Consider the following 27,937-nt stretch of genomic DNA (forward strand, 5'->3'; position numbering starts at 1 on the left):
CAGAAGCCACAAATGGGAAATGAAAGTTCTGGAAACTGCTCAGTGTCACACGCCTTTCAGGCCCATGAACATAGCCACCTGCACCACTTGGAAGGCGTTGAATCAGGTGCACTCAATATTTATGTTGAAGTCATATAATTAGGAGTATTGATTTGACCCAAGGGCAAGCGGAAATGGGTGGAGGAACCTTTGGGTGCAACAGTCGTTCAGACCCTTTTTAAGTGGGAACTTGATAATGTCTGGGTTAAGAAAGAAACCAGGCTTGTGTTGAGTGTAAATATGGAGGTAACTGGAAGCCTTTGCCCACTGCTGCCTCTGAGGCTTTGTGGGCTGTTGGGGGATTCACTTAGCAGAGATGGAAATGAGAAAATAAGGAAGAAATTTGAAGCTCGGGGCCTGGGAGATGACAGCTCACATGGCTGGTGCCATGGACTTCGCTTTCAAGTGCCCCAGGTTTGGGTTCTAGCACTGTGCCTGGGAGGAGCTGCAGGGGTGATGGGGGCAGGGGAAGGAAAAGAATGAGGCTTCTACACTGCTGCTCCAGATCTGTCATTTTTATTACAGAGCTGCTGCTGTGAAGACCAGACATCTTCCTGAGCGCTTTGTACCAGCTGGTGATAGCACCAAGATTGAGGAAGGCACTTTCACCCTCAGAAAGTGGCTGGTGGGACCTTAAAGCTCAATTTCTCAGTTATTTTGCATCACTTAGCACCAGTGTGACCTAAAGGTCTTGGTCACTTCCTGGAGGGTGCTAGTGGTTCCTTCTGCCTTCTCAGTTCTGTTTCCAGATATACGGTGTAGAGACAGAAGTCATGGGGCAGGGAGGAGGTTTCTCTCCTGGAGGAACTTATACTTCCTATTGGGTATTGACGTTTGCTCTGGGTCCAGATTGCTCTAGGGATAGAAAGAAACTGGGGCTGGGGAACCCGTTATCCAGGAGTGCCCTTGCCCCAGCACATTTACAAGCTCTTAGGAAACGTCCAGCAAACTCTCTCTTGGCCTCAAAGTGAAGGGTCCTCATCGGAGCTGCTGCATCATGCTGTGTGGGTCCTTGGCCCAGCTCCCCAGCACATCTCTGGCAAGGACAGTTGACACTTTCACTGCGGGTCCGTGTCCGTCCATCTGCCCACGCTGGTTTATATTCTTTTTTTGCTCCTTTTACTGGAGTCAGGCCTCTGCCTGTGCTCCTTTATGCCTTCATTTAGTGGAGGTAGCTGAAGCTCAGAAGGCTAATTAACGACTCCAGCAGCCCGCAGTAAACAGCTACTAGCAGCTCCTGCTAGCTTTATTACTTTATTTTCTTAAATTGCTGATAATTACAATAATGCGCATGGGCATGGGGCCCAGACAGGAAGGGTTGCTGTCGGCAGGCAGATCTGGTGTTCTCTGATAGAGTCTGTGTTTACTTTTAACTCGAAATGGTGCATAAATCACAGCCAAACATACCTTTTTGACTTGCTTTGAACTTGAGAGGGTGGAGCCCCTCACATTTCTGTTATTTTCCATTGTTCAACAAAGATATAGAATAGGACGTGATTGGCTCTCAACCTAAAACCAGCACATTGCCTACTGCCAATTGAACACTGTGAAATGGTTAGGGGAGCTGCTGGTGGACATGTTAGCTGGGTTTTGTTTTTATGTGGGGGGGGGAATACCTGGTTTTGCTCAGGGGTTACTCCTGGTTCTGCACTCAAGAATCACTCCTGGTGGTGCTTTGGGAGGCCAGGGATTGAGTCTAGGTCAGCCTCGTGCAAGGCAAGCCTCTTCTCCATTGTACTGTGACTGTACATGGTGTTGATATTTTTTAATTCAGTTTTGGGGATCATAGCTGATGGTACTCAGGGGTTACTCTTGGCTTTGCACTTCCGGGTTATTTTTTGGCAGTGCTCAGGGAACCATATGGGATGCCGGGGATTGAACCCTGGTTGGCCACTTGCAAGGCAAATGACCCTACCTGCTGTGCTATCACTCCTGGCCAAAGTGCTGGTATTTTCAATGGTGGCTGATATTTTTTAAATGAGAATGCTCTCTCCCATACCCTGTGAGGGTTCTTTCAGCAACTTGTCTTATAAACAAAGTTGGATAATTCACCTATGAATTTATCTCCTTTTCTGCAGAGCCTTAAAAATAGAGGTGTTTTTTTTTTTTTTGGGGGGGGGGGGTCATACCCGGCAACACTCAGGGTTACTCCTGGCTCTATGCTCAGATATTGTTCCTGGCAAGCCCCGGGACCATATGGGATGTCGGGATTTGAACCACCGTCCTTCTGCGTGCAAGGTAAATGCCCTACCTCCATGCTATCTCTCCAACCCCTTGTCTTTTTTTTTTTTTTTTTTTTTTTTAATGAAGGGTTTATTGGTTTTGTTTTGTTTTGAGCCATACCCGGTGACGCTCAGGGGTCTCCTGGATGATTTCTGGCTATGTGCTCAGAAATCGCTCCTAGATTGGGGGACCATATGGGATACCGGGGATTCAACCAAGTCCGTCCTGGGTCAGCCACGTGTAAGGCAAACGCCCTACCACTGTGCTATTGCTCCAGCCCCAAAATGGGCGTTTTTAAAAGCCGAGAATTGACTCAGAGGACTGGAGTGCAGTCTTTGCATGCGGGAGCCTGTCTTGATTTCTGACATTGCATGGTGGTTGCAGCTCCCCCCACCTAAAAACAAACAAACGCAAAATACTTCAGGAAAAGTCTGGTGTTAAAGGAAGTCTTCTCAAACGAAGACGAGGGCAGTGGGCAGGGTGTACCCTGACAGATTCATGCGCGCTACATCCCATAATTGTGTTTTCTAAGGGGCTTCCCCAAAGTCTGTTGCAGGTCATATAGACCCCTTGGAGGTGGGGTGCCCCTGCAGGGGACCTGAGTGTGATTTCCACAGGATGTACCTTGGTTTTGTTTGGGGGGGGGTCACACCTAGTGTTGCTCAGAACCAGTTCACCAACGCTGCACTCAGGGATCACTCTGGAGGGGTCTGGGGTCCTCTAGATAAGGTGCAGAGGATCAAACCTGGGTTGGCTGATTGCAGGCAAGTGCCCTCCCTGCTGTACTCTCTCCAGCCTATATGTCATGTGAAAGGGGTCCTGTAGGGCCAGCTCAGAGCTGCTGTTGGGCCCACCTTGGTGCTGCGACCCGGGTCAGTGGCACTTGAGATTGTCCTTAGTGAAAACCCCTGCCATTGTGGGGCCAGAGAGATTCCTTTTGTTAAATTTTGGGCAGTGGGAAATTGGAGGCTCTTAAATTCCCAGCACCGCATAGTCCCTGAGCACTACCAGGCATTGCCCACAAAAAAGAAAAGAAAAAAAAAGAAAACACCACACTGCAGGTTATTTTATGAACTTGGGCTATTGGATAAGTAAGATGGATTTCTTTGTCTTTTTTATTTTGGCGGAGGGTGGGGACCATTTCCGGCAATTCTCAGCCAATCAGGCCAGCAGTTCTGTGCTGGCTGGTGAGGCTGATGGGTACAGGCCTTCCCTGGGACTTGTGTGCCCTAACCCCTGTACTATCTCCCTGGATGTTACTTTTTGCTCGTTAATAAAAGGTTTAGTTTGTTCTATTTCAAAAGCATGAATATCTGAAAGCAGGCTATTACCTTGGACTATGATTTAACTCTTTGACAATAAAATACAGAGTTGGGTCAGTATACGAACCAGAATGAAATCTCTAGTTCCATCACCTGCACCGTATATACCCTCCCCAACTCTCTTCTTCTGGGGAATGCAGACATTACAGGGGGCAGAAAGATAGCATGGAGGTAGGGCATTTGCCTTGCATGCAGAAGAACGGTGGTTCGAACCCCAGCATCCCATATGTCCCCCCGAGCCTGCCAGGAGTGAATTCTGAGCACAGAGCCAGGAGTAACCCTTGAGGGCTGCCGGGTGTGAACCCGCCACCCAAAAAAAGACATTATAGCGATCCAGACTGGCCATTTCTGAGACGATGGTCTGGTTTGTTCCTTTTGTTTCATTTTTTGCCACTATTAATCCATGTGTGACTGAGGGTGGCCTATTTGATCATTCATTTTTAATCAGGAGTGCTGATGAGTGTTACTTGACATTAACCTCTCCCCTTCCTTTTTCCTTTTGTTAAATTTTGGCAAAGAGGGGTGCTACGAACAGTGCCAGGGCTCGAATTTGTCCTCCCTCATCCAAACCTGGTACTTCCAGTTTCTGGGCTGTCTCTCTGGCTGCTCATGGGTGGGAGTCGGAGACCTGTCCCCAGTCCTACACACATTCAACAAAGACCCGGCTTACTCCTGAGCAATGAGGTTGAGTCCAAGAGGACACTTTAGTGCCTGTCCATGCCCGTCAGCCTAGCCCTGCCTGCACCAGGCAGGGAGTTGAGACTGTGGAGCAGGAAGGAAACCTGTTCCTCATGCCCAGGACCTTTCTCTGACCTTTGGGTGGCACTCCCTTAGACTACCCAAGTGAAGACTGAGGGCAGGACAGATTCATTCGCTTCTAGGAGGCCTTGGAGGGAGAAAGGAGACTCCAGAAAACAGGGCTCTTTGATCCCAGTAGCGTTTCCATGGTAACTGGAGCTTCCTCCCAACCTCACTTCCGGCTCAGCAGCTGGAAGCTGGGCCATCACCAGGAGGCCAGCAGCCTTGGTGATTTTCTTTCTCTGTCAGGATTAGTTGGTATTCAGTTGTCTGAGCAGAGCCAGGGGGCACTGAGTCCCCCGTATTTCTCCCAAAAGAACCATGGGTTTTTGCAGTCTCCACAGCTCGTCTACATGAAGTAAGCCCAGCAGAATATGCCTCTTCATACTTTTCATGCTGTCCGGGATCAGGGGGGTTGAGGGAGTGATGCCCAGTCACATGGCCAAAGCATCTGCTCGTTCCCTGATCCAAGCCTGGGTGCTATGGGGCTGAGCCAGGGAGCAGAAAAGCTGGAGGCAGCTTGGTGTCAGGCAGAGCTGGGAGCTATCTGCTTTATCATTCATCCTCCATCCCTGCTAGTGCTCAGATCTGGCTAAGCCCCTTTGCACGAGAAGAGCCCACTAGGAGAGCTGTGGCAGTGCTGTTCTGGTGGTGGTGGTGATACTCCCCCATTCTTGAAGAACTCATAAGCAGGATCACATCCCGCCCCTGCTTTCCTGCACAGTTAGACTGTAGGGCCACATGTGATGTGTCGTCACTGTTATCATTATCCTTTCCTTTAGGCGGGTGCAGGGCCAGAGAGTCGAGGGGACCTGCCCACTGAGGGCCCCAGAACTCAGTTTCTCTGATGTTCTTGGCCATTGCTGGGGATCGCACTGGGCCCCCTCCCATCAATATGCACCCCTCAGCCTATGGTCTCAGTCTGTCCTCAGGGGAGGGCAGTGGAGCTCACAGAAGACAAGTGGTCAGTGGACCAAGGTATGTCTGTACTGGCTTCCTGGGAAGAAGTTCAAGGATGGGATCTAGAACCTGTGCACATGGGGATTCTGCAGCCTGTCTTTTCCCTCTTTATATTTTTTTGGGGGGGGGGCACACCCAGTGATGCTCAGAAATCACTTCTGGCAGGCTTGGGGGACCAGGGATTGAACCCAGGTCTGTCCTGGGTCGCCACATGCAAGCCAAATGCCCTACTGCTGTACTATCACTTTGGCCCCATTCCCACCTTTTATTTTAAATTATTATTACAATACTGCCTTTTATTTTTCTTAAAACCCATAGATGAATGAGACTATTCTGTGTCTATCTCTCTCCCTCTGACTTATTTCACTCAGCATGACTTCATTTTCCCTGACAGCTGCATAGTATTCCATTGTATATATGTTGTATGTATGTACCACAGTCTCTTTAGCCATTCATCTATTGCCGGGCATATGGGTTGTTTTCAGATTCTGGCTATTGTAAATAGTGCTGCAATGAATTCAGGTGTGCAAAAGGCACACCTTTTTGTTGTGTTTTTGTGTTCCTGGGGTATATCCCTAGGAGTGGTATAGCTGGATCATATGGGAGCTTAATTTCCCGTTTTTTGAAGAATCTTCATATTGTTTGCCATAAAGACTGGACTAGATGGCATTCCCACCAGCAGTGAATGAGAGTTTCCTTCTCTCCACACCCCTACCAGCACTGATTGTTCTTCTTCTTTGTGATGTGTGGCAATCTTTGTGGCATGAGATGGTACCTCATCATTGTTGCATCTCCCTGATGATTAGTGATGTGGAGCATTTTTTGGGGGGTGGGGCATACCCAGTGACGCTCAGTGGTTACTCAGAAACTGCCCCTGGCTTGGGGAACCCTATGGGACACCAGGGATCTAACTGCGGTCAGTCCTAGGTTACCACCTGCACCACCTGCACCACTGCTCCGGCCCCCAAGAAGATACTGTTTTTATGCATTAATAGGTTGAAATGTTTGAAGCTTAGATTTTTAATTGGGTGCTTCATCAAAGGTGTGGCTTGTTTGGTGGTGGCTTGTGCCTTGCACATACTGAGAACTGGCTCGGTCCCTGCCACTGCAAAAACAGTAAAATCGAAGGCTTCGGGCACGACTGCCAAAGAGGCCTTTTATTTATTTTTTGGCTTACAATACTATTACTAATGGCTTCTCACGGACATTATTTCGACACTACACCCATCACCAGTGAAACCTCTCCCTCTCTCTCTCGCAATTGTGTGGGTCGTTCCATCCTTATGTTGCCTTTAGATCATTGTTGCTGCCTCTGCTGATGAGGAATCTTGAGAGGCTGCTAACTAGTCATCTGGTTGACAGTGAAACACACGATTGCATCTGTGCTGAGGTCAGGGCAGAAGAATAGTACAGGCAAGTAGAGCGCTTGCCTTGTATGCAGCCAGTCAGGGTTCGACTCCCTACACCCCTTATGTTCTTCCATCCCCACTTCAAGCCCCTCCAGGAATAAGACCTGAGACCGCCAGGTGTGCCTCCCTCCAAAAAAAGGAAAGAGAATTTAATTAAAATTCTGAATACATGGATTTTATTTTTGGTTTTGGTGTTTGGGCCATACTCACTGGTGTTCAGGACTTACTCCTGGCTCTGCTGTACTGTCGCTTCAGCACAGGCTGAATATATTGATTCCTTGCTTGCGTACCTCGTGTTTGGAGCACATGGCACAATGTTCAGATGACTAGGGTATTGAACCTGTGCAATATATATTTCCGTGACCCTCTTCGAGGTGCCTTCGAAGTAGGTAGGACACTTACCTTGGCCCTGGATTTGCCCCCTACCCCAACACACACAAATAATAATGCTGAAAAATGTGCCTTTTCACTTTTCTGGATTGATCCCACCCAGTCAAGTGATGCGGCTGGTAACTGACAGGCCACTCAGTTTGGTGTTGAATGCTAGAATATTGCAGCAATTTCCCCACTCCCCGCCTCATAATGTACCCCCACTTGATATTACATCTGACATAAGGTACTCTGCGCTGAGTCAGACTTACTCAGTCGCCCCACACACACCTGTCATCCTAATGTGCTGCAGGCCTGTCTGTAGGCTCTCTCCTGCTTTCCCTTTTCCTTCTGTGGCTTTTTATTGTTCTCCCTCAGGAACCCTGTGCACGTGGTTGCCCTTGAGGAGGGCATCAGGCTCTCCCACAGACATCATTGTCTTCTTCACCCTGTCTTGGGCAAATCCTTGTAATGATGCTGAGTAGGAAGGAGACTTTACAGTTTGGTGTAGGGACCTGGGGTTAGTTCAGAAAGTGCCTGGCCAGGCCTGATTCTCAGCACCATGTGGGTCCCTGAGCATTACCTGGATACCCCAGCACCTCCACTGGAGTGACCTCAGCACTGCACTCACGATATCTCCAACACTGCAGAGCCCAGCGTATCACATCCTCAGAATCTTGCACTGAACCAACAACGGCCCAGTCGGCTGCGAATCACCTCTAGGAGGCTGCCTGCTTTTTGTCCCCAAAGCCAAACTAAACACCGGGACGCAGCCACTTGCTCTGGTGCACCCAGGAGTGAGGGTTGTTTCGGGGGACTTGGCCTGGTGATGAAACTGAACTCGGGTGACTCAGGCTGAGCCCCAGGAGGACGTCTCTGCCTACAGGAAGCTGGGCGCTGCCAGGAGGATCTTCCTTGGGTGCTTATTTATTAACACCTAAGCTTGCCTAGCCGAGTGAAACCTGAGCTCATGAGCAGCAGAACTGCTGCATCTTGTGGCCCAAAGAAATGGGCTTCATTCAGTACTAAGGTGAAAGTCTCCTGGGGGGAGCACACTGCATCTTGGGGACACTTGAGCCTGGTAAGCTATCTAGTCTTGCAGGCACCTTGAGGAGCAATGTTTGTTTTTTTTTTGGTTTTTGGGCCACACCCGTCGGTGCTCAGGGGTTACTCCTGGCTGTCTGCTCAGAAATAGCTCCTGGCAGGCACGTGGGACCACATGGGATACCGGGATTCGAACCAACCACCTTTGGTCCTGGGTCCAACCACCTTTGGTCCTGGATCGGCTGCTTGCAAGGCAAATACCGCTGTGCTATCTCTCCGGGCCCGAGGGGCAATATTTAAAGTGTCTTCCCACATTAAAATGGGGTCACATTCCCATTCATGGCGTCAAGACATTACAGGTTTTCAACCAAGATACTAAAACTTGCTTCTTTTTTTTTTTTTTTCTTTTTTAACTAAGTTGAATTTTTTTCAACTTAGTGCTTGGATGGCTCAACTCTCCCTCCCACCATGGCTCAACTCTTTCTTCTCTGATGGCTCAATTCCCCTCCACCACCACCCCCGCCTCAGATTAATAAAGTGGAATTTCTTATTAGGGATGAATTATTAAGTCAGATGGAACCTCCGGGTTCAGAGAGCAATTGATGCCATTTGTTTGGGAACATGAAAGTGCTTCCTTGAATTGTAGATGACGGGGAGGGCCTGAGAGCTTACATGGGCGGCAGGGGCTGCCACAAGTGCTGATGTGGCTTCGAGACCCCATTTATAACCTGCTAGATTAGGAAGCAGATTGATTCATATGCCGATCTAATGGATGGAGGCCCAGTGTGTGCTTAAGAAAATGGAGAGCACATTAAATAAGAGCCTTTTTCAAAGTAAAACTGCCCCAAACATCATAACAGAGCGATCCTGCAGATGCCATGTCAGCCAGGCATTGGGTGACTCCATTCCTCGAAGGGGCCTGCAGAGGCCTTTTACATTTTGACGTTCCTTTCTCAAGAGTCTCTCCCGACCGCAAGGATTAATCTTTCTGAACTCACACGTGAGTCCTCACCAGCCTCTTAGCCAACTGGCTCCAATCCAGGCCCTCTGCACTTCCCACCACCCCGCCGGGTGCAAGTGGGCAGCAAGGTCTGTGCTTGGCTGCCTCTTCCTGCTGCTTAAACCTCTGGTGTTTGAGTGGTTCTTTGGGAAGAGGCAGGCTGACCCTCTCGACCAAGATCAAATGCACTCATTCGGCCCACTGCCCTTTGTGGCTGACCTGGAACGGAACCTCCAGACACCATGGATTTTTGTGGTCTGAAACCAACAACTGTCATGAGAAGGAGGTGGAGCTAATGTCAGTGTTGTCCATGGCCACACCTTGGTTTGGTTGGTTGGTTTTTAGTGGGATTTGATTTGGTTGGATTTGATTTGGCCTCTGCCTGGCTGTGCTCAGTCAACAGCTGCTCCAAACTCTGTGCTCAAGAATTACTCCTGAGGGTGCTGGGGGTTGAACCAAGCTTCCCATGGTTGCTGATTGTTAGTACGTGTTGCTTGAGAACACTGTGGCTGGTGCCCACTGAGGGGCTGTGCTCTGTCTCCAGGCCTAAAGTCTGTCTCACTCTGCTGGTCGTGCCCGAGCGGATCTACCTGCTCTAGCTGGCTTCTACTCCCTGTTGTTCTGGTTTCTACCGATGCCTGGGGGGTTAGGTCACCTCCCCAGTGCTTCTGGGAGCCACAAGGGCTTAGGGGCAAAATGGTGCTAGACGAGAACCTGGGTTCTGTATGTGCCAGGTGCCAACAGTTGCATGTTGTAGAGATCAACTTGGTGCTTAAAAGGTTTCGGCTCTTCCAGTGATAAAAGACAGTATCTTTCCTTTTTATTTTTTTTTTTCTTTTCTCTCCCCTTCCCCATAAACCCCAGCCCTCACAAGGCAGGAAACTCCCTACTGTTTGAGCAACATCTCCCCCACTCCCCAAATTATCTATGGGCTCTGGAGACACCCTTGCATGCCTGGTCCTCTCCAGTTCACAGTTCCTTCTTGTTGGGTGTTCGTGGTCCCCATCCAGCTTTGCCCTACACCTTCTGCCTCTGGCAAACTTGCTCTTCATTAGGAATTCGGCACAGCACCAAGTGTCGCCTCTTGCCCAGAGTTGTTGAGAGAGCTAGTCACTTTTGCAAGCCCTTCTGTCTACATGGTCACTGTAAATCCTGTCGGTGGTGGGTGATGCTGCGTGAAGGAACAGGCATACATACGTGTGTACATGTATGGTTTAGTGAGGGGACAGCGGTGGCTGTGCTCACCATATTCAAGTCAGTTCTTTTTTCTTTTTTTTTTTTGTGGGTCACACCCGGCAGTGCTTAGGGGTTATTCCTGGCTCCAGGCTCAGAAATTGCTCCTGGCAGGCACGGGGGACCATATGGGGCGCCGGGATTCCAACCGATGACCTCCTGCATGAAAGGCAAACGCCTTACCTCCATGCTATCTCTTCGGCCCCCAGTTCTTTTTTCTTTCTTTCTCCAGACCTAGCTATAGTCTGGGTTCTGCTCTCAGTATCGGATGGGTCTGTTTTGTGATATTGTCAGTGAATTTTGTTGGCTTCCTTGTCTGTTTGGGAGTTACTCTCAGCTTCATGCCCAGAGTTATACCTGATCCTATGGTGATGGTGATGGAACATGCCAACCTTGTGCTCCAGCCCATAATCCCTTTGCCAGGGCCTGTGACCAGTTCTGCTTATTGTGAAGGGCCTAGCGAGCTGCCCTGGTGCTTGCACTGGATTAAGCCCAGCTATTTCCTTCCCTTTTGTATAGGTGTTGGCAGCCAACGCAGGCACACGCTTTGCTGTCGCTGAACCCCAGATAGCAATGGTCTGCGGGAAGCCGAACATGCACGTGAACATCCAGACTGGAAAGTGGGAGCCTGACCCCACGGGTACCAAGAGCTGCTTCAGAAACAAAGAGATGATTCTCCAGTACTGCCAGGAGGTGAGAGCACGGTGGGAAGGGATATCTACCTCCTCCTCCTGGCAATGCCTGGCTCCGACGAGTCCTCAGGATGGAGCCCCAGACTTGCCTGTCTGAATGGCCTCTAAGATGGAACCCCACCACCTGCCACAGGGAGACAGGGAGCTAGCCACACCCCTGTTTGCTCAATTCCTCTTGGCTGGCTAAATCCAAGAGGATGGGAGGAATCACCTCAGACCTTGCCTTGTACGTGGCTGATCTGGGTTCATTCCCTGGCATAAGATTTCTTGTACCTCATCAGGCGTAACCCCTGGGTACCACGAGGTATGGCCCCCAAACAAACAAACAATAAATAGATACAGATATTGATATTGATATTGCAGGGCTAGGGCTGAGGTTTTAGTGATTTCAGAAGCAGATGTTTCCACTGGCCAACTACCCTCAGGCGCTTGAGGGCTGGACATGTACCCTACCCACTGTACTGTTTGCTCTGGTCCCTGAAGTTTTCGTTTCTAAAAATGAGAAATATTTAAAGAGGGCCCAGAGAGATAGTATAGTGTGTAGGGTGCTTGCCTGGCACACAGCTGAGCCAGGTTTAATCCTGGCATCCCATATTTTCCCTAAGCATCAATGGGAAAAATCTTGAGTGTAGAATGAAGACTAAACCCCGAGCATTGCTAGGAGTGGCCCCCCCCCCCAAAAAAAAAACAAAAAAAAAAAAAACCAGAAAAACAAAGCAAAGCAAAATTGAAGACATAAAAGCAATTAGAAGGCAATAATGCATTAGCCAAGTTCAGCACTCCAGTATTTCAGACACACTCTATGTTTTCTGGAGTCCTTCCTTCAGAACTTGGGGTTGGAGGGGAGCGGTTGCCAGGGTGCAGTGCAGCTCCACCTGTTCTGGACCCAGCACCTGTGTGCCTGGACGTGTCCTCCCTCACAGATGTGCCTGTGGGTGTGCCCCTCCCTCCCTCACAGATGTACCGCAAGCTGCAGATCACGAATGTGGTGGAAGCCAACCAGGAGGTCACTATAGACAACTGGTGTCTCCGGGACCAGAAGCAGTGTCAGAGCCACCAGGTGACCCCCTTCAAGTGTCTGGGTGAGTGACCCCCATGCAGGTTGCAGAGTGTTCACAGGGTTGGGATCCTTCCTTTTATCCCCCAGGGTGCCGTGACACCCTGTTAGCTGTGCTGCTCCTCACTCCAGGCTCTGCTTAGTCAGACAAGCTGGTCATGGTTGTGAACTTGGCGGGAGGTGGATGGGTAGGGTGTAGACGGGAGGGGTTGCTGCCCTGTCCACTCACTTGGCAGAGCACACGCTTGCTGGCTGTGGCACCTGTAATGAGTGGGCACCAAGGATTGTTCATCTCCCCCTGACCCAGCACTGTGTCCTTTTTGTCCCGCTTGTCAGGAGAGTTGAGCCTGCAGTCCTAACCACATCTGCTCAGAGCTGGCTCCCCAGTGTTGCAGGTTTGGGCCACAACCAGTGGCGCTCCTAGGCCACTCCTGAATCAGTACACCAGAGTTGCTCCTGACTTAGTGCTCTGGGAATGCCCTCAGCTCAGTGCTCTGTTACCAGGGTCAACTCACATGCCCAGCAAGCACCTTCTGTACCCCTGAACTGTCTGCCCAGTCCCTCTGTGCAATTTGAATTTTTTGTTTGTTTGTTTGTTTCTTTGTTTTTGTTTTGTTTTGGTTTGTGTGTGTGTGTGTGTGTGTGTGTGTGTGTGTGTGTGTGTGTGTGTGTGTGTGTGTGTGTGTGTGTGTGGTTTTTGGGTCACACCCGGCAGTGCTCAGGGGTTATTCCTGGCTCCAGGCTCAGAAATTGCTCCTGGCAGGCACTGGGGACCATATGGGGCGGTGGGATTCAAAGCGATGACCACCTGCATGAAAGGCAAACGCCTTACCTCCATGCTATCTTTCTGGCCCTTTGAATCGGTTTTGAATATTCCAGGCTGAAGCTGAAGGCCTGAGGGCTAGGACACACTTTCCTTTCCTCTCCCTGCCCTGTCACTCACATCACACCTCCTGCTAGTTTGCAAATGTGACTCCCAATTTAGAGGGCTTGGCTGGGGTCCCTGCCCCCCTGGATCAGGAAGGATAGGCCCGATTCAGTCCAGTCTCCTCTGTAGTTTGGCTGGCAGCACTACCCTGAGCAAATGGCCGTGCACTCCTCCAGGAGCCTGGTGACTTGGTGGTGCCTGGAGGAGTGTCACCAGGGTCCCCCTCACTGAGACTCACAGTGTCCTCATATCCACGCTGCCAGTTAAGAGCCAGACACAGGAGGTCTGGTGAGGCAAGACACACTAATGGAAAGGTCAGACTCATGCATTTCAGGTCTGGGAGGGTCAGGGGGCTGGGGCAGAGCTCAGGATTTAGCACCCAGCACCTGAGGATGCTGACACCCGGTTAGCTGTGAGGCTCCTCACACCAGGCTTTGCTTAGTTCAGACAAGCTGGTCCTGGTCGTGATTGTGGACTAGGACACCTTAACTATACTCAGACTACTCCGAACTCATGCTTCGTATAACTTCCAGCTCTGTCCAGTCCTCGGAGCAGCTCCATGGCCCAGCTAACTGGACAGTCCCCAGCATTGGCTTGATTCCCCAGCATCCCACATGGTCCCGTCCCCCAAGCTCAGCTGGAGTGATTTCTGAGCGCAGAGCCAGGAGAAACCCCTGAGTGCTACTGGGTGTGGCCCAGTCCCCCAAAAATAAATAAAACCCTTTTTGTGGCCAGAAAGATTATATAGCAGGTAGAGCACTTGGCATGCATGCCAATTCAGGTTCTATCCTCATGTCCCATTGGGTCCCCTGAACTAGGAGTAATTACTGAGTGCAGAGCCAGGAGTAACCCCTGAGCACTACCAGGTCTGGTCCCAGAACAAACAAAAGCCTCGTGGTGAGCCTTTTAGAATTGTTTTTACCTTTTTAAATGAAAGGTAACTTAAAAATTCTCAGGGTTTACAGAACGAATGTTTCTAAAATAGTACCAAAACTTCTGTACACCTTCTAATTCAAATTTTCTTTTCTTTTTTCTGGGGGGGGTGGGTCACACCTGGCAGCGCTCAGGGGTTACTACTGGCTCTATGCTAAGAAATTGCCTCTGGCAGGCACAGGGGACCATATGGGATGCCGGGATTCGAACCACTATCCTTCTGCATGGAAGGCAAATGCCTTACCTCCATGCTATCTCTCTTAATTTCTTAATATTAGCATAATTAATGATGCAAAATACATTTTCTCTCCCTTTACCCCTCACCACTGTTTTAATATGTTTGATTTGGTTTTGGGGCCCATCAGTGCTTACTCCTGGCTCTGTGCTCAAAACTTACTCTTAGAAGGGTTCAGAGGAAAGAAACTCAAGTCAGCCACATGCAAGGCAAATGCCCTGCCCATTGTTTTGTACAGTCTAAATTGTAGACTTAGTGTTTTTCTCCTGTTACTAACACGGGCATATGTTCCTACAGCACCATGGAACAATCACGGAAAACAGAGCTAGTTGTGGTGCCACATCCTGTGATCCCATTTAGGCTTCAGGGTTCATTGGGTTCATCCACATCTCCTCTCCAGCTGCCTTTGCCGCAATAATGTCCATCATAAGCTGTGTGCTCTGCAGTGTGCTTGCATAGCAGGTTGGGGACTGTCATGGGCATGTGCTCACATGGCAGTCCCACCCAAAGTCTGTTGGTGGCATCAAGGCAGCACTTGGCTCTGATGGAGCTCAGTCCCTCCCACATCGAATGTAGACTTCAACCATACAGCTCCTGTCACTGGGGCCCATTCCAGACCTTTCCCTGCACCCCAGCCATTCCTGAGTGATTCCTGGTTTTCTGCTATGGAAAGATGCTCTTGGGGCTGGGAAAACAGTATAGCAGGTAGGGATGTTGTCTTGCATATGGCTGACCCAGGTTCAATCCCTGACACACCCATATGGTCCCTCAAGCTCTATCAGGAATAAACCATAAGCACTGCTGGTGTGGCCCAAAGCAAAGATGTTCCAGACCCATCCTTTGCCCAAGTGCTGCGTTTACCGCTAGAGCCCTGGTTTTGTTTCATAGGGAATGGGGTTCAGAAAGCAGGGTCTGGGCTTTCAGTGTATCTGCTCCTCGCTCTGCTCAGCACCCAGGATCACGCATGTGCATCAGTGCTCTGGCCCCAGCCATGTAATGTTGAGTTGAGTATGTGTGAACAGCCACAGATCCTGTTTACTCCCTATCACTTTGTGTATTCAGCCCCCCGCCCCTCCTTGCTCACAGAGAATTCAGCCACCTGAAAATCAACCATTTAATGACTTACTCCACGTATTCGCTGAGTTACACAACCGCATAGGCCTTTGAACACACAAGCAGTTCTAAAAATTGCTGCTGTGAAGAGACAGTTCCGAACAGCACATTTGCCAGAAATAGCACACGTCCTCCTGCACAGTTCAGAGGAACCGCACATGTCACAGTTGAAAGATGGAAGTGATAAGGCCTGGAGAGGGGTCGGAGAGGTAGTGCAGGAGGTAAGGTTCTCGTTCTGTGCCAACAACCCCGGCTAGAGCCTCAAGCACTGCCAGGGCCTGCTGCTAAACACAGAGCTGAGGATAGCCTGTGGTCTCTTGTCAACTGTGACCTGCCCCTTCCCCAGCAGTGATGACATTGGTTCCATCAATACCTATATAAGCTGCTGCTGCCCAGCAGCCCTGGGGTGAGGGAGATGATGAAGAGAAACAGGTGGGCCCTGTTTCCTCGGGTTGAACATCCTCTAGAATAACATTTTCCATTGGGGGGTTCCCTAGCATATTCCAAGAGCCACAGGTAAAAACTCTTTAAGATATAGTCAGGAGGTGCCTGAGTGGTGGTGCAAACGGTAGGGTGTTTGCCTTGCACATGGTGACCAAGGACGGGCCACGATTTGATCCCCTGATGTCCCATATGGTCCCCCAAGCCAGGAGTGATTTATGAGCGCATAGCCAGGAGTAACCCTTGAGCATCACCGGGTGTGGCCCAAAAACCTAAAACAACAGCAACAACAACAAAGACATGGGGTAGGTAGGGAAGTGATGGGGGCACCACATAAAAACTCTTAAGACATGGGGCATGTAAGGAAGTAATGGGGATACTGTGCCAGGTTGCTAGTGTATGTGTATGTGTGTGTGTGTTGAGGTCATATCTAGCAGTGCTCAGGGCTTACTCTGGACTCTGCATCAGGGATCTCTCCTGGAGGGAATTGGGGTACTAAGGGAGGGAGGGAGGGAGGGAGGAAGGAAGGAAGGAAAGAAGGAAGGGAGGGAGGGAGGGAAGAGGGAAGGAAGGGAGCGGGGGAAAGGTAATATAGGTAGGTGGTTGAGTGAGTGAGTTGATGGAGATTCGTGGAAAGTGAGATGGAGAATTGAATGGATGGTGGATAGAAGGAAAAAATGATGGATGAGTAGATAGATGAATGGATGAATTGATGAGAGTGGGAAGGCCAGATGGATGAATGGATGAGTGTGGTGAATGAGTGGTAAGTGGAAGGAAGGGGGGATGGATGAATGGATGGGTGGAAGGAAGGTAGTTAATGGATGAATGAATAGGAAGGTGGGTAGTAAATGTCAATAGGGATGAAAAGATAAATTGATGAATGGGTCTGTGGTTTGGAAAGTGAACAGAAGGTGGGACAGATGGGTGGGTGGGTGAACAGTGAGTGGAACGAGGCTGGCTGGCTAAAGTGAGGATGAGGTCAGGTTGATCGCAGACACAGAGCAGGCGAAACAGAAAAGCAGTTGTGATTTGGGGGAAGAGTGTGGTCATCTGTGACTTTATATATAGACTGTCTCCTGCTCTGAAGAAGAGTTTTGTAAACTCATGGCTGTTGGGTTATTTTGGACTGGAGGTTTGGGCAGAGTGATCCAGAGGATACCACCCCCATCAGAGACTTCAGGTCCCGTGTCTGGGCACCTGGAGTGACTTGCAGTCTCCAGCAGAGATTAGTGGCAAGTGTCCCTTCTTGTGGATAATGTCGACTCTGGCCAAGGCCCTGCCCTGCTCCGGACAGTGACCGTAGCTCCTACCCTCACCGCCTCTAGTCTGTGTCCTGCAAACGTTCATCTGGGGGGGGTTGTTAGTGGGTCTCCAAGATCCTCCCATCCCCCCGGGGTCTTCCTGCATGTTCCCTGCTTGAGCTTCTGAGACTATCCCTAGGCAGGGAAATAGCCTTAACTCCATGTAGTAGTTTAGCAGCTCAGAACAAGCCCTAACCCTAGTGCAGGTGGATAATAGGAAAGAAAAGCACCGGGATGGTTGGAGACTTTAGAGAGCCCTGGGCCCAGCACACATGGGTTCCTGGTGTTGTGTTTTTCTTTTCTCTTCACGTGTTGCTCACTGACAGTGATTTGACTGTGTGACTTCAGTAAACTCAGTAGGTTGGGACCCCCAACTCTCCATTGCTCTTCAAGCCAGCTCCCTGGCCTGCCCAGATTATGTGTCATGGTGCTGGGGATGGAACCCAGGTCTTCTCTGTGCAGAGCAGCACCTTACCCAGCACCCCATCATGCCCCATGTACATGTAGTAATGTACATGTGAGTACAATTACTACTGAGCACAGCTAGAAGTCATTCCAGAGCATAAAACCTAGACGTAACCCTTGAACAATGCTGGGTATGAACCAAAAACCAGAAGAAGAGCAAAACAAAGGAGCACATGACTTTTGCAGAGGGGGGGAGTGCCATGGGTGAAGGGGACCCCGCTTTACACAGCTATGAGAGTTTCTGAGCCCAGACCATTTGGTGCCTAGACCATCCCTGAATTTGCATTTGCTTTGCTGCTTCATCATGACCAGCTTCAGAGTTTTTCCTGGAATGCGTCCAGACTATCTGACCACTTCTGAGCTTCTCTCCTAGTAGAGCTGGGCCCGTGGCCTACAGCTATCTATTCAGTTGCCCTTTGATTTTGGGGGCCAAACTGGTGATACTGGGGACTCTGGATTGTACCCCCTATGTGTGAGGTCTGAGACCGGCTCTCCCAGCATGGCTCTGCAGCGTGTCTTGCCTACCCACCCTGCCCTGCTGACTTGCATCTGATGGGTCTGCTCTTCTCAGTGGGCGAGTTCGTGAGTGACGTCCTGCTGGTGCCTGAGAAATGCCAGTTCTTCCACAAGGAGCACATGGAAGTGTGTGAAAACCACCAACAGTGGCACACAATGGTCAAAGAGGTGAGCATGGCTGGCCAGCCTGGGGTGGTCTCTGTAGACCTGTTCTGGGCCTTCCTTAAATCTAAGGCTATAGAAGCTGCTGGGGCATGTGAGGCCAGGCAGGGTCCCTGTGAGGGTGTGGAACTGGGGCTGGTCCTGATGTTAGACTGTGGGTTCTTCCAGGCCTGTTTGACCCAGGGGATGGCGCTGTACAGCTATGGCATGCTGCTGCCTTGCGGCTTGGACGAGTTTCACGGCACCGAGTTCGTGTGCTGCCCCCAAGCCAAGGTCATGGCATCTGCCATGGTGAAGGAGAACGAGGGCGAGGATGATGATGATGAGGATGATGTTGATGAGGACGAGGACGAAGAGGAGGAGGACTATGATCTCTATAAAAGGTGCTCCTCATCCTGGCCCTGGGAAGGGGCAGCTGGCCTGGGGATTTCCCCCAGTCTGGGGACTGGCCTCCTGAATTCGGGTCATCCTTTCTCTGGCTGCCCCTGCTCCACCTGCCTCCTTTTCCCTGGGCTACTGTTGCTGTGCCGAGTGAGGCCTTTTGTGTTAAACAGCTGAGCTGATTTCCTCTCTATCACTGCATTTCGGAGCAGGAAGGCAAGCATTGTTGTGCCTGGCCAGGGAATCATTGCTTTCAACCTTCCCCCTTTTTTTTCTTTTTGGTTATGACTGTGAACCTCTGTGTAACCCTCTAGAGAGTTTCCTACTGAAGCGGATTTGGAAGACTTCACAGAGGCAGCTGTGGAGGAGGATGAGGAGGTGGAGCAGGAAGACGAAGAGGAGGAGGAGGAAGAGGATGAGGAGGAGGAGGATGAGGATGATATAGTGGAGGAAGATCGTGACTACTATTATGACAGCTACAAGGGGGATGACTACAAGGAAGAAAACCCCACAGAGCCCAGCCCAGTCTTGGAGAAGGTCGCCGCTCATGATGCTAAAGGTGGGTGTGAAAAGAGGCATCCACTAGCCTGACCACACCCAGAACAGATGGCTACTCAGAGCTGAGAACTCGGTGAATGAGATACCATAGTGCCCCCTCAGACAGGGTCTCCCATATTTCCCCAAGATCCATCCCTCAGATATACCCCTTGGCCCCACTTCCATGGCTGCTAGAATAGACATTGCATCCCTTATAAGTTCCTGGTTCTTCTGTGTGGTCATTCCCCCCACTCCCCACCCCCCCCACCCCACCCCCCCCCGTAGGCCACCCCACCTGGTCCCTGGGAGGACAGGATTTGGGCTCAACACAATACTGTTCCTGCCAAGTCCCTTGAAACCAGGAAGGTCCAATGAGGGGCCCAAAGCTCCCAACTGTCCTCAGACAGAGTCGAGTGTCCGCCTAGACATGGCCCTGCACGGACTCACAGGTAGAGAGCTCTACTGTTCCCCACAGCAGAGATGGGCCTTCCCCTACCACCCTCTACTCCTGGACTTCCATGTAAACATGCATGGAGTAGACTCTGGTTGAGTGCCTGGGGTGCCACTCAGCAGGATGGCACTGCATGTGCAAGGCCCTGCCAGGATTGGTCCCTGAGCACAGAGCCAGGAATAAGTCCTAAGCATTGCCGGTGTGGCCTCAAAACCAAACCAAATACTCAAAATTCCTTCACTGCTTTCGAACTGAAATGGTAAGACACCAAGCAAGGCTTGGTGTGAGTTGGGAAGCACGAAGACAGCTGGGGCTGGGGATCACGTCCTGCTCTCGGCCTGTGTCCACGACAACACCCTGGGGGCCGCCTGCTGACCTCTGACTCTCCATACAGCTGTCTGCTCCCAGGAGGCCATGACCGGGCCCTGCCGGGCAGTGATGCCCCGCTGGTACTTCGACCTCGCCCAGGGCAAGTGCGTGCACTTTATCTATGGCGGCTGCGGAGGCAACAGGAACAATTTTGAGTCTGAGGACTATTGTATGGCTGTGTGTAAGACCATGAGTAAGTCCTGCCATGCTGGCGCCGTGCCCGCCTTGTTCCGTCCAGCGGGCCCCGTGCTCGTCGTCCTGGTGACTGTATCTGTGTGGGCACGGCCGTCCGCCTTGGGTCTCTTTCTCTGTGCTTCCTAGATCTAGACTCCGCTTGCTGCCGCCAGGGTGGCCTCCGTTCGCCATGTCCCGTGCTGCGTGTGTTTTGTGTGTTTGTGCCCTCAGCGGCTCCTGTACTGCTGTGTGGGATTGGGTGGCACCAGGGAAGACTGACCAGGCGTTCATCTTGGACTCCACTCTGGGCTCTGCCTCTGCTTGTCTTCAAACCCCTTACTAAGTTTCCATAGTGTAGTAGTTATCACGTTCACCTGACAAACCCCTTACCAAGGTCTCGTGGGCATAGTCTCTGCCCACCGGTAGCACTCCTGATGCAGCTGGTCTAGATACCTGGGAAGGTTGGCCTAGTACTGGGCCTCTGTAGTGCTGTGGCCACATTCAGTGTCAGCAAGAGGGGCCGGTCCCTGACACCCTCTTTTAAGAAAATAGACAATGTAGCACAGGGGCCTCCCTCAGGCACAGCAAGGAAAGCTTGGTAGGTCTCTCAGGGGAGTTTCTTCTGGGTTTGATTCTTAAATTGGTTCCAAGTCGGTGCTTGTCGGTGTATGGCTGAGCCTTGGGCCTTGTGCTTTTCCGTCCACCTTCCTGTTTCCTTTCTGCTCCCGGCCAGGTGACATTTCCAGTCTTAGGCTGTCATATTTCCTGCTCTGTGAAAAAGGCCTTTTGACATTTTCATTTGATGAGATTCAAAGGGTGGGGAAAAACAGTCTTTAGGGAACTTCCGTGGTAGAAGCTATTTTTTTCCTCTACAGGAAAGAAGTAGAGATTGAAATTACTCTATTTCTTGGCCAGAGCTATAGTACAGCAGGGAGGGTACTTGTCTTGAATGCGACTAACCCAGAGTTGACCCCCAGCTCCATATGATCCCCTTATGCTCACCAGGAGTCATCCTTGAGCAAACACCAAAAATAAAATGAAATTACTCTTTTCTGCTTCATAAAACACTGGATCCAGGGGCCAGAGAGATAATGTAGTGGTTACGGTGCATGCTTTACAGACAGCTGAGCTGGATTATATTCCCAGCACCTCATATGGCCCTTTGAACCCCATCAGTGATTTCTGAGCACACTCGGGTGTGACCCCAAAACTGGAAAAAACGAATAATTACTGGCTCCACCAAGGGACAGCAAAGCCCTTTCTGGTTAAAGCCTGAAAACTGGGGATTCCTGCAGGCCTGTGGAATTGGGGATGGCTCCATCTCCCACAAAAATGCCCTCAGGACTGGAAAGAGAGTATGGAAGTAGGGCGTTTGCCTTGCATGCAGAAGGATGGTGGTTCAAATCCCAGCATCCCATATGGTCCCCCGAGCCTGCTAGGAGCGATTTCTGAGCATAGAGCCAAAAGTAATCCCTGAGCGCTACCCGGTGTGACCCCCCCCCCCCAAGTCCCACCCAAATGCCCTCAGCTCGAGGCCTGGATGGGGCTCCTTGAGAGTTGAGCAGTATTGTATTGAGATGCAGTGGATGCTACTGTGCTGCTCTGAAGCACCAGCTGGGTGCCCGTACTGGTGATCGGCGGGACCCTGTTTTTGCCACCTTGCCTCCTAGGGAGCCACTGCAAGGCCTGGCTGCAGTTCCAGCTGGTGCCATGTCGTAGGGCAGGCTGTGGTGTGGGTGCTTATAGTAGCTGAGCAGAAATGTATGACCCCGTACCCAGTTGGTTCCTGGGGCTCCAATAGTCGCTTGGGCTCCTCGGGAGTCATCCTGGTGCTTGTGGAGAGTCGATAGAGGAAATAGGCTTCTCTTGACCAAGACAGTGCCAGAGGGAGGAAAGAGAGTGGTTCTATGGCCCATCTCTGGTGAGGCAGCCCTGTCACACTGACCATGGCTGTGTCCTGTAAGGCAGAGCCACTGACTCTGGTCCCTGTTCTTTGGCCATTATGATCAGGGGCGACGATGAAAGCCTTATGGGTGACACTGAAACCAGATAAGCACAGTTTATAGTCTGTCCCCATCTGTATGCAGATAAGTTGGGGGGCCTGGGCTTCCCGGTCTGGCCTCTTAAGTGGCTGGTAGGTGCCTTCCCTGGAGGGACTTGGCCCTGGCCATGGCCTGGGTTCAGCGGTGATGGACGAGAAGTGTGAAGCTCTTAGTTCCGGCACAACTGGCGTCACCACCCTCCCACCCCCTCACCCCCCCACCCCCCGAGTACCCTGGCTGCAGCGAAGTGCCTGCAGACCCACATTGGGCCGGCCCTCACAGAACCTCTGTGCTGTGTTTCAGTTCCCCCCACACCACTGCCCACCAGTGACGTGGATGTGTACTTCGAGACGTCAGCTGATGACAATGAGCATGCCCGCTTCCAGAAGGCCAAGGAGCAGCTGGAGATCCGCCACCGGCACCGCATGGACCGGGTCAGCATGCACTTGCACACCCCAGGGGTTGCTTAGTCAGGTTGTGCGTGTCAGTCTCATTCAGTTACTTCTCTTTCTGCTTTAGGCAGAGCCTGGCCAGCATCTTCCCAGGAAACATGGGTGCTGGGTGGGGGCAACTCAGAGTGAGGAACTTGCTGGCAGGAAGGATCCCCAAGGTGGCAGGGCTCGTGTACATGTACCACCTGGCTGGGTTGATGTGTTTGAGAAGCACATTTTCGTTTCCCCATTACTTATGAGTCAGAAGTGTGGGGGGCAGGGGTGTATATTGAGTGATTTTGTGTAGATGCGTGAATGTGTATAACACTCGAGCGTGGGTGTATGAATGTGTGTTTAATCTTGGGGGGAGTATGTTGGGTGATTTTTGCAAATGTGTTTGAATGTATATGAGGGTCTTGTGAGTGTGTGTGTGGTGTGTGTGTGTGTGTGTGTGTGTGTGTGTGTGTGTGTGTGTGTGTGCGCGCGCCAAGGGTTGAAAATCCTGGGGGAAGTGGCTAGGGACCTTCTGAGGCAGATCTTGGGACCAGCTAACTTGTGGTGTTTCTGGGTGTAGTTACCTGCCTTGACTCAGAGCCTGGTGGATCACTGGAGGAAGGGAGCTTGTTCTCAGGCTGCCTGTGCTCACTGTGGCTCTGACCTTGGTTCTAGGTGAAGAAGGAGTGGGAAGAGGCTGAGCTGCAGGCCAAGAACCTCCCCAAAGCTGAGAGGCAGACACTCATCCAGGTAGGGCCAGACTGGGTGCATGCACGCCCCCTTGCAGCTGTCAACCAGTACAGTTGTATTTTTTTGGTTTTGGAGCTTTTGGGGGTGGGGCAGGGGTTGGTTTGGGGCCACACTCAGAGGTGCTCAGGGCTTTCTCCTGGCTCTTTACTCTGGGATTGTTCCTAAAGAGGCTCGGAATACTAGGGTACTGGGATTCACAGCATCAAGGAAGATGTCCTACCTACTATACTGTCCCCTCCGTCCCCTGTTTTTATTTATTTTTGTTGGCTGTGCTGTGACAGTCACATTCTGCTTACACAAGCCAGCTCTCTACCTCGGTTTGGGATTTTATTATTTTGTTCAGACTTACTGGAAATTCAAAAGGCAGGAAATAAAGTTCTCTGTAAAGTTTCTTTCTGGCTCTGCCAGAGGTGTCCCCAAGAGAAGGGGCATGTGCCTTTATTTTCTGCTGCTAGTTGTGGCACTGACCTTGGCACAGTTCATGAGGTATGGGGTGCTGACATTGAGACCAGGTCAGTGTTTTTCCTGGATCCAGTCTCTCCTTCCTTCTGTGCCCACTCTCAAGCATCTTTGCTCTGCTCAATTACCTATGAACGTCTGCACAGTCCCAGCCCTCAAGGTCTAGGGTCTGGAAGTGGGCCCTACTGCCAGGAGAGGTGTGCGCGACGTGTGAGAGGGGCTCATGCAGCCCTGCCACCAATTGCAGGCCTCTGGGGTCATCTTTCCCTCCTACTTCCCACCCAGCACTTCCAGGCCATGGTGAAAGCTTTGGAAAAAGAAGCCGCCAGCGAGAAGCAGCAGCTGGTGGAGACGCATCTGGCCCGTGTGGAAGCCATGCTTAATGACCGCCGGGGCATGGCCCTGGAGAGCTACCTGGCCACCCTGCAGGCAGACCCGCCACGGGTGAGCGTATATGACCCTCCACGAGGCCCTGTGTGTGACTCACCTCAGGGGAATGTGGGTGACCCATCATGGTAAGACCGTGTGACCAGGGAAAGTGATAGAATGGCAGAGCAGAGCAAAGACACCAGACAGGTATGTGCCAGCCAGATTGGGCTTCCTACTCAGGCTCCTGGGCCATGGAGCACCTTACAGGAAATGACCACTTCGAGGAGAGAATAGGTAAAATCTGAGTTTTGGCATCACACGTTAGATGCACCTTGCAAGAACAGTGGGTTTTGGACTAGTCTTAGCCTAATTAAGATTAGTAAGAAAAGGGGCCGGGCGGTGGCGCTGGAGGTAAGGTGCCTGCCTTGCCTGCGCTAGCCTAGGATGGACCGCGGTTCGATCCCCCGGCGTCCCATATGGTCCCCCAAGAAGCCAGGAGCAACTTCTGAGCGCATAGCCAGGAGTAACCCCTGAGCGTCACAGGGTGTGGCCCAAAAACAAAAAAAAAAAAAAAAAAAAAAAAAAAGATTAGTAAGAAAAGGAACATCAAGATCCTTTGGTGCAAATGGCCTCAGGCTTTTCCAGCTTGAACATGCTATGGTAAAGAGTCCTGGAAAGAGGGTTGTTTGTTTGCTTTCTCTTTCTCTGGTAGCAGCCACAGGGCTTCCAAGCATTGCTCAGGGGGCTCAAATGCTGTTCCCAGTGAGATTCAACCGGTGCTAGGGAGTCTACAGTTCGGGGGAGAAACTGGGATCCCAAGCGTGCAAAATCTGTTCTATCCCCTAGTTCTTTATGTCCTTAAGTGGTCCTTCTGAGTGACATAGGACATGCCTACCATATAATTAAAGTTTTGGAGAGGATGGAGGAGGATCGTGAGTCCAAGTTTCTAGAAAATGTTGTGTACAGCTTTGAAATTAATTTTCAACAGGTATTTCCTATTGCTTTACAGGTAGTAAAGCTTTTAAAAGCTGTGTGCCAGGGCCAAGATACAGTACAGGGATAAGGCGCTGGCCTTGTATGTGGCCTACCCAGGTTCGATATCCGACGTTACATTTGGTCCCTGAGCACAGTCAGCCCTGGGCATAGCCAGGTATAGCCTTAAACCAAAATAATAATAGTAGTAGAAATAAAAGTACTACGGCCAGAGCAATAGGACATTGGGTAGGTCTTTTGCCTTGCACATGGCCGGCCAATCCTGGCACCCCATATAGTCCCCTGAGTTATAACAGGTGTGGCCCAACAAAAATAAATAAATGAAAATACTGCTGCTTCTGCCTTTCTGAGTTTCTCATTCCTCAAAATGTCCAAAGCGTTATTTTCAAATACAGTCTGAGGCCTCCCTTCTCTGGGTCTTAAAGTAGCTGTTCTTTCTCCCACAGCCTCACCGCATCCTCCAGGCCCTGCAGCGTTATGTCCGTGTGGAGAACAAAGACCGTCTACACACCATCCGTCACTACCAGCATGTATTGGCCGTGGACCCAGAGAAGGCGGCCCAGATGAAGCCCCAGGTACTTGGGCAGAAGCCAGGGACCCCTGAGCATGCCGTGCTCTCAGGGTGGACAGCTCTGGTGCCACATTGTATACAGTCCCTAGAAAATGTCTTTCGGGGACCAGAGAGATAGCATGGAGGTAAGGCATTTGCCTTGCTTGCAGAAGAACAGTGGCTCGAATCCCAGCATCCCATAAGGTCCCCTGAGTCTTCCAGGAGCGATTTCTGAGTGTAGAGCCAGGAGTAACACCTGAGTACCGCCGGGTGTGACCCAAAATCCAAAAAAAAAAGAAAATGTCTTTGGGGAGCTGCAGAGATCAGACGGGTGAAAATGCTTGTTTTCTTAGCAGCCAACTGCCCATTTCACTCCCCAATACCACACTGCATGGTCCTTTGACCCAAAAACAAAACAAGAGAATGCCTTCTTAGAGAGGCATTGGGTACGGGGCTGGATCTTTGCACAACTGGTTTTAAAATCGCTGTTGTGAAGGCCGGAAAGATAGCACAGTGGTAGGGTATTTGCCTTGCACGCAGCCGATCAAGGACCAACGGTGGTGCAAACCCTGGTATCCCATATGGTTCCCTGTGCCTGCTAGGAGCGATTCCTTAGCACAGACCCAGAAGTAACCCCTGAGTAACCGCCGGGTGTGACCCCAAATAAAACAAAACAAAATCTCTGTTCTGGGTTATTTTGGGGTGACCAGGGATCATACCCAGTGATGCTCAGGGCTTACTCCTGTCTGCACCAGGAATTATCTCTGGTGGTGCTTGGAAGACCATATGGGGATCAAACCCAGCTTGGCCATGTACAGTGCAAACCCTCTTTGCTGTACAATTGCTCCAGGCCCTGTATAATATTTTTAATGTTAAGTACTTCCTAAATAGTTAGGAAATAGGAAGAGAAAGAGAATGTGTGTGTACATGTCTAGTTTATGGTCTAGATCTGTTATCAAGAAAGAGCGAGGGCCCGGAGAGATAGCATGGTGTTGAGCCCATACTCTGGGCTCTGGAAACCCCAGATCTATTCTCCCATTTCATGGGTAACCTTTGTATCTTAGTCACCGTTTCCTTTAAAGTGCAGAAGTTTCTCAGCAGAAGAAACATAATAGATATATGGTAATAATACCCAGAGACAATATGAGGGTCAGGAGGACCAGTCCATGGTGGGAAGCTTGCCACCAAGAGTAGTGAATGCAGTTAGTGTACTGAATGATTCGTGGTGAAAATGATGGTTGGAACTGATCACTCTGGACAAGAATTGTGTGCTGAAAGTGATGCATGGTGTCCCTTAGTAGAGCAAATCAGTGTCAAAAAAGAAAAGAATGAGAGAGAGAAATAATAAGTTTAGGGTGAGTGGCACAGTGTGGGGGGTCATGACTAGGACACTGGAGGCAGTTCTGGCCAGAGCTCCCTGCTCCCTGACCTCCGTGGGTGGGTGAGTCATGGTGCAGTGATAGCTCTGGCTGGGCAGAACGTGGGTGCCTGGGCCACCGGCATTTCTTTTTCTGGGCCACGCCCTAATGGGCTTTCCCCCTCCACACTCGTGACTTCAGGGATGGCAGATGTAAAATTAATTTGCTTTTATCCCAGCCTTCTAAAGGTCAGAGACGTCAATACAGATCTCTGCTGCCCTTTTTATCACTTGACCCCGAGACCACAGGTTTGAGCTGCTGGCTCAGGGCGCCCTCTTTAGGAAGAGCAAAGTAACTGCAGGGAGGACCTCAAGGGGAGGTCCTCGGGTCCTCAGGGGAGGACCTGGTCTTGTGGGTCACCCTCACTCCCATCTTGAAGAGTTTCACTGCAGAAGAGCTTCCAGTACCTTCCTCTTTTTTTCTCTTTTTTTTCCTTAGTGAACAGCCTTGGCACGCTTAACATCTTAAAACTAAAAAGCCAGGTCTCTGATGTGTTAGTGCCTCACATATACTGCTGTGTTGGCGACATTCAAGGCAAACTCCCTACCACTGTGCTATCATTCTAGCCACTACTAAAGGTTCTATCCCTAGCACTGCAGATATTTAAAAATGGGCGGGGGGAGTTTCAGTGAAGAACTGAAAAGACAGGACCTTGGGATGGCTGGCTCAGGTTCCATCTCCAGAACCCCATATGGTAGGTACCCTGAGCAGAACTGGATATTGCCCTAAAACCAAACAAGAAAAAAGGTTTATAGGGACCTGGGCAACAGCTCACTAGC

At 50.7% G+C, this 27,937-nt stretch overlaps 1 protein-coding gene across 2 annotated transcripts in view; it reads left to right on the forward strand.

The window, feature by feature from the left end:
* The window catches only part of APLP2 (amyloid beta precursor like protein 2), a 55,360-nt gene that overhangs the window by 23,555 nt on the left and 3,868 nt on the right, over window positions 1–27,937 (forward strand). Inside the window, exons 2-11 of one of the 2 annotated variants that reach the window (XM_049778226.1) lie at window positions 10,917–11,090; window positions 12,048–12,171; window positions 18,134–18,246; window positions 18,409–18,623; window positions 18,936–19,180; window positions 20,004–20,171; window positions 22,498–22,628; window positions 23,295–23,369; window positions 24,114–24,272; window positions 25,637–25,765. In XM_049778226.1, coding sequence (XP_049634183.1) covers window positions 10,917–11,090; window positions 12,048–12,171; window positions 18,134–18,246; window positions 18,409–18,623; window positions 18,936–19,180; window positions 20,004–20,171; window positions 22,498–22,628; window positions 23,295–23,369; window positions 24,114–24,272; window positions 25,637–25,765 — 1,533 coding nt within the window. The remainder of the gene's footprint in view (window positions 1–10,916; window positions 11,091–12,047; window positions 12,172–18,133; window positions 18,247–18,408; window positions 18,624–18,935; window positions 19,181–20,003; window positions 20,172–22,497; window positions 22,629–23,294; window positions 23,370–24,113; window positions 24,273–25,636; window positions 25,766–27,937) is intronic. The other variant, XM_049778227.1, reaches the window with a different exon arrangement.

This window comes from Suncus etruscus, chromosome 8 (assembly GCF_024139225.1).
Source record: "Suncus etruscus isolate mSunEtr1 chromosome 8, mSunEtr1.pri.cur, whole genome shotgun sequence".
Classification (NCBI taxonomy): Eukaryota; Metazoa; Chordata; class Mammalia; order Eulipotyphla; family Soricidae; genus Suncus; species Suncus etruscus.